Source organism: Lepidothrix coronata, unplaced genomic scaffold (assembly GCF_001604755.1).
Source record: "Lepidothrix coronata isolate B3197 unplaced genomic scaffold, Lepidothrix_coronata-1.0 Scaffold75, whole genome shotgun sequence".
NCBI classification, from domain to species: Eukaryota; Metazoa; Chordata; class Aves; order Passeriformes; family Pipridae; genus Lepidothrix; species Lepidothrix coronata.
This window is the reverse complement of record NW_016690255.1, coordinates 359,137-371,757: the sequence shown is the minus strand read 5'-3', so window position 1 is coordinate 371,757 and position 12,621 is coordinate 359,137. Positions and strand designations below refer to the sequence as shown.

The following is a 12,621-nucleotide window of genomic DNA, read 5'->3' as shown; positions in this document are numbered from 1 at the left end:
TTACAAAACCTTTTAACTTCACCCACTAGATAATCTATGCCTGAGCATCGGTACCTGTACCAGGTGCTGTGACTGTAGAATTAAAATGGTCTTGCTGTTTGTAAAAGGGCTTCTGCAGAAGCAGTATTTGGTAAAAGTAGAAGTAGTAGCCTGGTTATGGGAAGTCACTTAAAAAATGAGCAGTCAAAGAACTCTACAGAATGGAGAATACCTACAAAAGAGTTAGTCAGCAAGAAACACATAAATATGAATAAATGCCAGGAACAGTTAAATAGCTTTTAAAACTTTATTTAATCTTCAAAAATATACAGGACCCGAACACACACGAACATGGCTCAAAATCTTGCTCCAACAACTTTTCAATATTGACTAAATGAGAGACTGGACAGTACACAGCAGCAGTAGAAAATTAACAGGCAAGAAAATGAGACTATGTTGCAACTTGTAGTTAAAGATTTGAAAGAAAATTGCACAGTTGTTTATAGTTATGAAAGACATGATTTTAAAAAAAAAAAATCAAGTTGCTTAACATCACTGACATGTCAGCATTGGAGGATAAATTTCCCTGTATAACCAGTCGAGGAATATTACTATGATCCATGATGCAACTGAGTTATGATTATCATGTTTGTGACAAAAAATCAAGAGCATTTTTCTTCCCAGAAACTTCAAGAGATTAACAGAGCAACCCAAAGATACAACTCTTTATTTAGTCTTGTTCTAACAATTTTATTTTTAAATCAGGGAATCAAAATTGCCAGAAGATTTTTTTTCTGAGCTGAACTATATATGAAGTCTTATCAAATCAGGCTGACAGACTAAATCTGCCTCTGCATCAAGACTTATTCTGTCAAGAACAATGTTCTTGTCTCACGCTAACCGAAGTGACAGAATCAAACACGGGCCCATTAAGTCCGTGCTACAGCCACTGATTTAAACACTTATAAGAAAAAAACTCAAAAAAACCCAAACCCACCCTTTTTTATTAACACCTTAGTGCTGTTTTTTAATATAATATCCATTACTAAGTTTAAAAAAAGAAATTGTTTCTAGTAAATCTGGGGCATGAAGTGCCCATTTTCTCTCTTCTGATTTATATCATTGTTCTGTTTTTACAGCTTACTGTTGACAGAGTGAGGTAATTCAACTACAATTTTTCCAATGTTTTTTCCCATGTACATGTAATCTACAGCACGGAATACAGACTCCAAGCCAGTGAACTTGCCCTCTGGAGACATGTCTCCAAAGTCCACCTCACAAACCAGGTCTCCTCTTTCATACATCTCGAGCAAATGCTTCAGAGCCATTTTGTATTCAGAAAGGTAATGGTTCAAGAAGAAACCCCGGACGCTGGCAGACTTCTTCAACAGTTTTGCTGGCAATAACTCTGCTTTAATGGGCTGGAGGCCAGTGGGGTTTTGGTAGCCAGTGATAAACCCAATAACTATCAGGCACCCTTTGATAGCCAAGGAATTGAGAGCCAAGTCAAACATCTTTCCCCCAACGGATTCATACACCACATCCACACCTTCGGGGTAGTCCTTCCTAAGCACAGATTCGACATTTTCAGTTTTATAGTTGATCGTACGGTCACAGCCAATGGATTTCAGAAAACCACCCTTTTCATCACTGGAGCAGGTTCCAATTACATGGCATTTTGCCTTCTTTGCAAGCTGCACAGCGAACTGGCCCGTTCCTCCAGCTGCTGCTGTCACCAGAACCTTCTTGCCTTCAGACAGGTTTCCCAGCTCTTTCAAACTGAGGTATGCAGTAGCGCCACTTACCATTAAAGTAAGAAACTCGGGTTTCACTGAGGGTAGAGGAACTGCATGTCTGGCAGGCACAACTGTGTATTCAGCAAAGGAACCTGCTTTCACGTAGGCCACAGCTTGACCCACTGTATAATCTGCACTAGCACTGAGTCCTAACGCTACCACATCACCAACACCTTCAAAACCTATATCAAATGGGGGTTTAACTGATGCATCATATCGACCAGCTGAGTAGTTTATGTCAGATGCATTAATGCCGACAAATCTAGAAGAAAACAAAAATGTATTAACGAGAGTTACTCCTTCCCAAGTTCAACCTTCAATTTAAATTTCTGGGATAAATACCAGATTTTTTCTGATTACTGGTATATTTGAACAATGAGTACACTCCAGAGACTACTTTTATCAGACTTGTATAGTTTACATTCCGTTACTCTAGAATTATAGACAAATTTTCTAAACAAAAAAGTCCCAAAACAGAAACGTAAAACAAAACAAAAAAAATCCCTTATATTTTCCTTAGGTCCATTTGACCAAGCTAAGCAAGCTAAAAAAAATTCTGTAAAAGATTAAAGGATGAAAATGAATTGACCACTTTATACAAGATGTGAAAGCACTGAAGAATAAAACACGCAGAGCGGTAAATATGTGGATTCTGGCAACAAATTTACATTTTTGAATATAATAATACTGTTAATGACTAATGATCATATTAACTATCGATGTCATTTGCAAGGTCACGTTACTGTAGGCAAGTACTTTTTAATTGATGGAGTCACTACAGCAAATTTGCCTTCTGATGTAGCTAATGTCAACGTTAAAATATTTTTCTTTATATAAATTACTTGCAAGACATCAAAACAACCTTGCACAGAAGGACTAAAATTTTAAAACTGAATATCAAGTCCTACTGACCTCTAACAGGTGAAAATGGATGGCATTTTTTTTTAATAGAAAGATAGTGACATTCTCACAACTTGATTAAGCACTAAGAGATAATGATAAAAACAAAGTTATGATCTAGCTTAAATGCAAAGAATCTTGAAGTTTGGAGTTTTTTAAGTAACAATATCTTTACACAGGCAAGGGAAGGTGGGGGAAGGTTCTGTTAACTGGAAAATGTAAAAAAGAAACACACGTAACAACAACGCCAGGACTATTACTACATGTGGATGTGACAACTCGAAAGGTGTACTTGACACCACGTAAAAGCTGAAGAAGTAGGCAAACAGTGCACTTTTAATTGTTGCAGTTAGCAACAAGCTCAGATCGTACGTGTATGTAGTTTTAAATTGCTTGCACACAGAGCGAGAAGAACTAAAACCGCTTTGCTCCTTTTGATTTCCTTCATTCTTTACAGCGTGGGGAGCTTCAAACTTTCACCAACGTTGTATGTAAAAAGACACGTACGCGTAAACATATCCACGCAATAAACTAGGTGAAAGCGACTGTTGCTCTTGGTAATCCTGCCTTCAATTCACTCGCAACAAAAAATGCCTACGTCTTGTTCGTAGATACAAAAAAACCTTCTATTATCCTGCTTTGAGGCGACGTCCATACAGGACTGCTAAAAGATGTATAAAAATTGGTAACGGAGTTGCAGCTTCCCAGGCAAACCGTGTCCCTCGGGCGCCTGGCAGAAGGGCTTGGAGCACCGAGGCGAGACGTGTCGGCGTTGCCCCGGCCTCCTCCCGCCCATACACCCCAGTTTCTGCGGAGGGTGAGGGGCCGGTGGGGAACTGTGCTCGCCCCCTCTCCGGCCTCATCGCTTCGCCCAGCCGGGGCTCTCGGTAGCTGCGAGGCCAACCCCGGGGCGCTCATTGCCCCCGGCCCCGACCCGCCAGGCAGGTCCTGGCTCCCCGCTGGGCTCAGCCTCCTTCCCCACGCTCCCGGCGCGCGTCCGCCTTGGAAGGGTGCGGAGCAGCCGTGCCCTCGGCTGGGGCAGGGCACCCCCGACAAGGGCAGGCAGCGCAGCACTAGGAGTAACAAGCCCCCGTCTCTCCAGGAGCTTCCTCTTCCCGGCGCTGCGCGGCAGCGAGGACAGCATAAAGACAGGTAGAACAACCCTCTGAGGACAAAAACTTTGAGTGCGGGGAAGGGGCGAGTCGTGCGGGGGGCCAGGCGCCTGCCGAGCAGGGCTCGAGCACACGCACCGCTGCTTTTGTTCTGCAGCCGGGGAGGATGCGAACCCGTCCCCGCCCGGGCCGCACCGCAACTTGTGCGTGCGGCTGCAGGGGCCGCGGTGCCCAACTTGGTGCTGCCCGGCCGCGCCGGGCAAGGGATGCGGAGCTTTCCGCGGGGGTGGGCAGGGGATGCGGGGCGCCCGGGGAGGGGGGCGGCCGTGCCCGCCGCTGCCCGCTCTGGCAGGAGGCTGGGGCAGACAAAGCCGTGTGCGCTGCCCCGCTGCGCGGGGGGCTCGTCCCCGTCGCCCGCCCAGCCCCCTGCACACACACACAGACACACGCACACACAGAGACACGCGTGCACACGCACCCGCGCCCTCCCCGTCTCTGCGGGGCGGCTGGGCCACGGGAAATGATCCTCCCTGGGCTCCTGGGTTCATCATTATTAATCAACACAGCCTGCCGTCCAGCCCTCCCTCCCCCCCCCTAATTTTTTTAACCTCCTTTTTATTGTGTGCAAACCCAAAACTCCTGTTCGCATTGTATGGGCTGCTTGTTTTTTCCCCGCCTTTTTTTTTTTTTTCAAGATTGTTTAGTCTCTTAGATTCCCTGCACATTAAAACGATCGTATGCAAGGTCTGGATAAAAACATAGTGTCTAATCTGCCTTGTCATTCCAGCTGACAGAAGTGAGGTGGGTAGGATGTGCCTGCAGTTTCTTAGATTACTTTGCTTTTAAAAGTAGCAAAAAGCACGAATTATAACTTGAAAATCAGTCTACTAACTTCTGAGACTGAGGAAAGGAGAAAGCACAGAAGTAATGACTACTTGGGATGCTGGTGGGTTTTAAGACCTTTTATATTGCCTTGATTTACTTTCTACCTTTAAATCTATTCTTTTGAAGTTTCTAATTGAGGTTTGCTTCTCACATCTCAAGATGCAAACCTGAAGGGGGGGTGAAAAAGCTTGAGATTGGCTTTTTTTAAAATTATTACACACATTGAGTCACCCGTTTTATTTATACTCAACAGTGTTGAACCCCCTCGTATTGTTTATTACAGAAAACAGGAGGACACCGCCGAGGGGAAGAAATGCTGCTTTTAGTACCACAACAAAGCACGAGACACTGAAAACCAGCACCACAGCCTTAAGCACAGACAAAACAAAGTCATCCAAACCAGTACTATGCAAGAAAAACATTATTTAAACCAAACACTCAGCAGGAACAGTCCTCCACTTTTCCCACTGTGATCCATTAGTCCCCTGGTTCAAAAAAACTTTCCCAACCCCTTTTACTCCCTTTCCTATAAACTTTGTTTCCATCTTCCAGGCAGACAGTAAATCCTTACAGTTATTTTGGAAATATGTCACTTCCTCAAGAAAATCTCGAAAATCCCCCAACAACTTTAAGAAGGACCAAATCTTCACAGCCTTTGGGTCCTTCTGCAATAAAACAGAGAGCCCTTGCTTCCACACCTGCCCTCGCCCCGCTTCCTCCCCAAAACCAGGACAAACGGACATAAGAAACTTAAGTGGCTTCATTAACGATTTTTTACCACCTTTTCCCCTCCTCTTCCTTTCCTACATAGAATCTAAGTAAAAAAAAATTGCCTTAACTGATTTCTAGTTTTGAAGGATTTTTGTATAAAAGATGGATTATTTTTTTTCTGTATAAAAAAGAAGTAAGGGTTGCTGGCATAGTTCTCTAACAGATAAGAAAGTTCCCCCTAACTGCCTCTTATTTTAAAGTATCTATCTATACACAGATTTTAATTTCCCATTCCCATAAATCCCAAACCAGATTTTATTGTGGTGAATGAGGATTGTTTTGCATGAAAAGCTCAAAGCAATTAATACTATTCATGGGTGTGACTGGGACTAAAATGAATAAATACGAAAAATGCCCTCCTGGAACTCAAAGTCCTTTATTGTTTTGTTTTTAATTGTATGCTTCTACCTATTAGAAAATCTATAGTTGTGTTTAGGGCTTGGTTTTTTTTGTTTGTTTCTTTTTTTTTAAACTAACTAGAGTCAGGGACTCATCCTTCTAGGATGAGATAATGCTTCCCCAGAATGACAAGAGACGGGGAAACATTCAGAACTCGCTTCCTGCTGCAGCTTCCATAAATGTCTTACAGTAATGTGATCCTGTGTCTTCTGTGATATTCTCCAGAAAATAATAGTAAATAGAGAAGAAATCACACAAATAATACAAAATGTAAGAACTCTAAACCTGGACTTCATTGTTCACCTCTCCCTCCCCTCCATCCTCACTCATGCATGTGTGCCACTACGAGAACACGTGTGTAACAGGCTGATGTGTTAAAACCCAGTAATTGCCAGCCTGAATCTGTGGACCAGCTCCAGCCTTTAGTCTGGTATAAGCCCTTTTACCTTGAGGTGTGCACATCCCACAAGCACCCAGGGAGCCCACCCAACAAAGGGAGGGAGGACAAGGAGAAGGGAAGAGTTACAGTGGAAACTATATATAAAAAAAAAATATTTTTTTTTAAATTTACAGGAGGGCGGGGGAGGGATGAGAAAGACTAAGTGCATATGTTGAGGGGAGGGGATTTGAGAAACAAGGATGTCACTCTGCCTTGCATTACCCGAAACTTGCTACTTGTATCTCAAGTCTTTCGAACTCTTCCACAAAAAGGAATTTAACTCCAGCTGGATGGCTGTTTCATGCCATTACTGTTCCACGGTCATTAGTGGATGCAGCAACACAATGTTTTAGACTTTGAGGTTTGGAGGGAATTTTAGTCTCAGAAATCCTAGTGGGAGATGTCAGCATTGGATTAAAGTGCCACAGCAGCTTTCTTTTGAGCTCCTGGAGGAGTCTCTGCTCTTCTTTCTTCTTGCCCCCTCTTTATGTGTATTTCTATGTTACATATGGACACATAAATGTATGTTACACATACACACGGTGTCACACGCTGCCTTAATGTAACTTGCAGCATTGTTCTCAAGGCAACTTAGTGCTTCTCTAATCTTTAAGCTCCCACGGAGAGCATGGCAAACTATGTGTTACTACGATTTCCTTGCTTGACAAGAACCTTAGAGTGCTATTCTCTCCAGTGCCAGCCACGCAGTCTGCTCCAAAGTTCCCAGAGTTTCAGCTTCCCCTCGGGAGCAGAGAAACCTCACGACCTTAAACCGCTTGGTTTTAGTGCAAGGTACCACGGCGTCTAGGAAGGTGCCACCGAGAACGAGCAGGTTTTTTATGGAGCCAGCTGCGGGAAGGCACGTTTTGTCCTCAGGAGTCTTCATTTCACGGCGAGCTGGCCACCGTGCCGGGCGTGGGATTTACGGCGCGTTATGCTAAGCAAAACTGTCACCTCCTCACCCTTTCCCCTACCCAGCTCCACTCCGAAAGCCGCCAACAACCGCGGGCTCTCGTCCCCGCCGAGGGAGGCCGAGGGCCGCCCTGCCCCCTCCCGCCGCCCGCCTTTGGCGCGCAGGGACGGGGGTGGCGCCGGGCCCGGCCCTCGGCCTCCCCGGTGAGTCACAGCGGGATGGGTGGATAGATGGATGGGGTGGGGGCAGAGAGGGAGAGCGGCGTGCGGGGCAGCGCCGAGGCAAGAGCGGCTGGTGCGGCCCCGCACACACGGCGGTGCCGGGGCACTGCGCGTCAGCGTCCCCGGTGGGACTGTGCGGGTGCGATGGGGACACGCTCGCGCCCCGGGCACTGTGTTCGTGTAACAAGCCCGGGCAGAGGCCTGGGAGGGGCTCTGCGAGAGCTTCCCGGCGTCTCCCTCCCTCCTCGGCGCTCACCGAACATAGAACTTGCCTCTTCTCCCGCCGCCCCACCCCCTGGCAAAGGGGCCCTGGGGTGTTTCTCTTCCTTCGGGCAGGCGCACGCCGGGAGCAGCGCACACAGACAGACAGACAGACACACCCCTCTGCCACGGAAAGAGGAGGAGGAAGTGTCACCCTCACACACGTGGATAGGGCGACCGGGCTGTAGCACCAGCCGTTCAAAACAACAACAACAACAATAATAAAATTAAATTAACAGTCGCCAGATGGCGGCTGGTACAACTTTGGAGCCGGTCTCCGAAGTGAGGGACCCTGTGGGAAGGAGGAGGCCACAAGGTGCCAGAAGTCGGCGGGGGCCGCCGCGGGGCCGGGGCGCGAAGGGGGAGGGCGGGGGTAGGGGGCTCACCTGTTCCTGACAAGAAGGTCTCCGTCTCCCGGGAGTGGCACGGGCGCGTCCTGCTGCAGAGTGACCGCTTCCCTGAAGTTTTGGCTCAGCTTAGTCACCACCAGCTTCTTCATGGAGCTGGGGATGGACGAGCCCTGGAAATCCAGAAAGTGACGGGAGTAGGACATGTCCAGGATGGGCCGCGACCAGCTGCCACCGACGTAGGACCAGGCGGGACCGGGCTGCCGCCGCCACCACCACCGCGCTGCCCGGGAGCTCAGCAAAGCGCCGCTTTTCGCGCTAAAACTCATGCCCTGCCTCGGCTCTCCTCTCCCGCCCCGCTCGGGAGAGCTCTGGCTCGGGATCCTCCAGGCAGCTCGCACGACCCGCCGGCAGGAGAAACTCCCCGCTCGCAGCTATGTGTGTACGTAAACAGAGCCCCCGCGCCGCAGGCTGTCCCACCCCGCCCAGCCGGCCCCTCCGCAGCACGGAGACGCCGCCGGAGGAGCAGCAGAGGCGGCGAGATGGTCCCCCCGCAGCAGCCGCTCTTCTTCTGCCGCCGCTTGCGCTGCCGAGGAGCGAGGCCGGCCCGCTCCCGCGGCCGTCCGTCCCGCCGGCGCTGCGCCTGCCCCTGCCTGCGCCTGCCCCTGCCTGCTCTGCCTGCCAGGGAGGCAGGTGTGCGGCGGGCCGAGTTGCCTCCTAAAGGTGGTGGTGGCAGCTTTTAGTTTGCACCCTGCCTCTGACTAATGGGTTTAAAAATCGGAGGGGGGAGGGGGGGAAGACAGACGGACAGAGAGAAACGCCTCGGATTACCCCCCGCGCCCCATTCTTTAGTTTACAAAAAGAGATTATCTTCCTGCCAAAAAAAAAAAAAGGAAGAAAAAAGGGGGGAAAAAAAAAAAGAAAGAAAAAAGAGTGGGAAGAAAGCACGGTAAATTATGGGCCGGGGAAGGTTAGAGAAGTGCGGAGAAGTTGCAGCTAATCTCCTAATGTTGTTATTAGCCGCCGCCGAGGAGCCGCTGCCCGCGGGCGGACGCTCCGCCCCTTCCGTGCGAAACGTTTCACTTCCTCGCAAGGTGCTACGAATCAACCCCGAGACGGCGGCGGCGGCTCCGCGCCGGCCGCGGGAGGGGATTTAAACGGGAGAAGATGTTCCCGCTGCCACCGCCGCTGTCCTGCCGGCGGGGGAAGGGTAACAGGCTGCTCTGTCACTTTGTTGGGGTGGCAGGGGTTTTCCCCTGCTCCCTGCTACTGCTAGAAAATATTTTTGGTTTTTTTTCCCCTCCTCTTCTTTCTCTTTAACTATATATATATATATATATATATAGTTATATGTATATGTATAAAATCACCTCTCGCTCTAGACTACGTTTGGGTGAGGGAACCTGCGCAGGGAATCAACTGGGTCAAGGGACCGAAGTCAATGTGATGGAGCCGCCAATCCCAACTTGGTAGAACTGAAGTAATGTAATAGAGATGTTGCACCAATGTCGCGTGTAGTTCCCAGAATTAACTCCCTCCTACCAGTATAAACTGCTCAATGCTTAATTGTGCGGTGTTAAGAAGAAAAAAAAAATCCCCTTCTGCCCGAAAAAGAACAAAACTGCAGTTCCAAGTGTTTTCTTTTAGGAATCAGCTGAGTAGTTTTTATTTGCTTTCTTGACTTAAAAAAAGGAAAGGGAAGAACCCTTCTGTTCTCGCAGCTAACGTTATATAAATCCCCAGACACATACTGTGCAAAATGTATTAGCAGCATGTTTCATATGCTGCAGTTCTCGCTCTGCAATCTGTTGGTATTTTAAAGTAAGAATGAACTGTAATCTCCCACAAATCATTTTTAATTCAATGCCGGGTATACGTGTGCCACGGCGAGGTATCATCTCCTGCCTGCCTCTTTTTTTTAAGTTTGCTGGAACAAGACCTCTGCTGAAGTTAAATCAGCACATGCGTCTTGCACAGCACTTTAGCAAGTGGATTATAATAACAACCCCCTCAACGCGTGTCTCACATGAGGAATCTTTTATGCTGTGCTGTATTAAGACTTCTTTTTTTTTTGTCATATTGTTTAGCTCTGGGAAAGGGAAAAAAATGAAAACAAAGCAATTAAAAAGATTGACAGGTATGGGTTTGTGTGAGACCTATTTGTAATTGTCAGGGTGACGTGGGCAAGAGGAGGAGGAGTAACAAACTGAAGCAGGAAAAGCAGCTCGATGTGTCTGTCTATCAGTTGAGACTGTCTGAGAGCCCTGGGATCCGAATGTGTGTTATATTTCAGTGAAAAGAGAAGAGAGGGAGAGTGGATCTCTTTCTCTCCCAGGAGTTTAAGGCGGGGGGGGACAGTTCACGTTAATCTGTCCCACTCAGTGAATGTCTTTTCTTGCTCCCCCCCTCCCTCTTTGCACACACTCTCCGGGGCTTTTCTTGGTTTTGGCAAATTTTTTTGTGTGTGTGTGTTGGTTTTTTTTTCCTTTTTTTTTTTTCTTCTATTGCAGATCAAGATCAGCCAAAAAAAAATCCATGATAAAAAAATGTGTTTGCATTATATTTAGTAGCAGAAGAAGCTTCGATTTGTGGAAGAGAAAAAAAAGGGAGAGCAAGAGAGAAAAGTAGTCCTCTCCGGTGGTGACACTGTTTGATCTGTGACTGTTTGGAAGGTGGAGGAGTGACTGACATTTCCCATCCGGTGTATATGTATGTATGGGGGCTTTACTCCTTTTTATGATTTGCTTCCTTGCTCTTAGACTAAGTGCTGGGAGGAGAAGGAGAGACTGGATCGACCTCGTTTTTTGCACAATGAACAAACTATTATCAACGCAATAAAAAACCAAACAAACAAAAAACCCCCCAACAACAACAGCAACAACAACACACAAATCCACGAGCTTGAAACAAGCCAGCGAGCGAGCGAGCGAGAAAGTTGCGCTTTGAGACTCTTTGATCTCGGAGAAAGCCTGAGAGGGGGGGAGTGACTGAATTTACCGTCTCATCGCCGCCGCTTGCTCGGCTCTCCACCGCGAAGAAGGAGGAGAAGAAGACGAAGAAGTGATTAAGGAAAGGAGGGGGAGAAGGGGAGAGAGGAAAAGGAGGGGAAAAAAAAGGAACGAAAGAAAGATAATGGATTTGGGCTACAGATTGAACTGATCAAATCTTATTTATTTTGCACATCTCCACTGGCATCTTCCCTGCTGCTGCTGCTGCCGAGAGGACTGAAGAGCTTTGTCTTATAAGGAACTTAAAAGAGAGAAAGAGAGAGAGTGTGTGAGAGAGAGAGAGGGAGGAAAATTAACCTTGTAAATGAAAACATTTCCTAAGCAAGTTTTTGGAGTGGCGGCGGAAATTGGCATCCCTGTCACCAGTCTGTGGCTTGCCTCATCCCACACCCCACCTTCCCCCCCGCCCCGCGCACCCCGCTCGCCGCGCCGGGAGCTGACCCGGGGGGGGAGCCCGGACCGGGCGAGAGGAGAACCCGACCAAACTTTTTCTCCTTCCTCCCCCCCCCTCCTCCTTCCTCCTCCTCTCCCTCTCTCCCATTCCTCCCCACCCTCCCTCTCGCTCTTCCTAGGCGGAATTAGAAGTTGAATCCGCTTTCTTTTCTCCTTCCTCCCCCTCCCTCCTTCCCTCCCTCCCTCCTTCCCTTCCCCCCCTCCCCATTTTATTTTTTTTTTTTTTATTATTATTATTTGTGTGTGTGCGTGCGCGGGTGTGTGCGTGTGTATTTGTTTCTGCATGAAAAGAGGGGGATCGGAAGAAGAGTCCTGCGCGGAAACTCTGCGGCGGCGGCGGCGAGGCGGCGGCGGCGGCGGCAGCAATGCCGCGGAGAAAGCAGCAGGCACCCCGGCGCTCCGCAGGTAACACCCTCCGCCTCCCCGCGCTGGGGAGCCGCGGGCACGGCAGGGGAGGGGTTAACCCGCCGGGAAGCATCGCCGCGGGGGGAGCGGTTCCTCCAGCCCCGCTGCAGATTTAAAACACCCCGGGTGGCTGCCTCCGGGGGATTTGGGGTTTGGGGCGGAGTGGGGGGGCGAAAGGGGGGCGGGGGGGGAGCAGCACCTTGGTGGGGAAGAGACAGGGGCTGTAGTTTATACTTCTTTGTACGCGGGAGCCGGAGGGATCGGCGTAGTTCCTGAGGTGTGTCACGCCGAGCCTGACAGCCTCCATCCTCCCCGCCGTTGCCAACACGTTTAAAACTAGAAACTTCATTTTGTTGCGGTCCTGTAATCTCCGCATGCGGTTCCGCGTGTGCGTGTGTGCGGTGCCCAGGGCAGCGCCGGGGAGGAGAGGGAGCTCCGCTGTGCCAGGGCAGGGATGGTCTGCTTTAAAAGTGTGTCAGACCGTATCCAGGCTGAACCTGACGCTCGCGAAACAAAAGTCAACAAAATGGGACACAACGAGGCATCTGGCCAGTACATTTCACTGGAAACCAGCAGCCTTTAATGTCACGTTGAAGAAGCTTTTTTTTTTTTCTCCTTTTTTATTACCTCTAAAGATGTCTTTTGATCAGGCAAACAGAAGGCAGTGATAGTGCAGAATCCGATTGAAGAGAAAAGTTATTTTTCTCTGGAGGAGGAACTGGCAAGAGCTGG

General features: G+C 48.5%; 2 protein-coding genes across 3 annotated transcripts in view; one reads left to right on the top strand and one right to left on the bottom strand.

The window, feature by feature from the left end:
• Positions 1-272: 272 nt before the first annotated feature.
• Positions 273-9,063, bottom strand: ZADH2 (zinc binding alcohol dehydrogenase domain containing 2). Its single transcript, XM_017819519.1, has 2 exons — positions 8,063-9,063; positions 273-2,037 (listed from the first exon to the last, which is right to left on the bottom strand). Exons 1-2 carry the CDS (start codon positions 8,350-8,352, stop codon positions 1,113-1,115), a joined length of 1,215 nt encoding a protein of 404 aa, XP_017675008.1. The 5' UTR covers positions 8,353-9,063; the 3' UTR covers positions 273-1,112.
• A 247-nt stretch (positions 9,064-9,310) lies between these two features.
• Positions 9,311-12,621, top strand: part of TSHZ1 (teashirt zinc finger homeobox 1) — a 57,553-nt gene continuing 54,242 nt past the window's right edge. For both annotated transcript variants that reach the window (XM_017819518.1, XM_017819517.1), the window contains exon 1: positions 9,311-11,889. In XM_017819518.1, the coding sequence (XP_017675007.1) occupies positions 11,850-11,889 (40 nt within the window). In that variant the 5' untranslated portion in view covers positions 9,311-11,849. The remainder of the gene's footprint in view (positions 11,890-12,621) is intronic.

Excerpts from the sequence above, each read along its gene's own strand:
- ZADH2 (XM_017819519.1), bottom strand. The coding sequence starts at position 8,352 with ATGAGTTTTAGCGCGAAAAGCGGCGCTTTGCTGAGCTCCCGGGCAGCG. Across the intron at positions 2,038-8,062 it reads GACCTTCTTGTCAGGAACAG|ATTTGTCGGCATTAATGCAT; the intron begins GTGAGCCCCCTA and ends GTTTTCTTCTAG.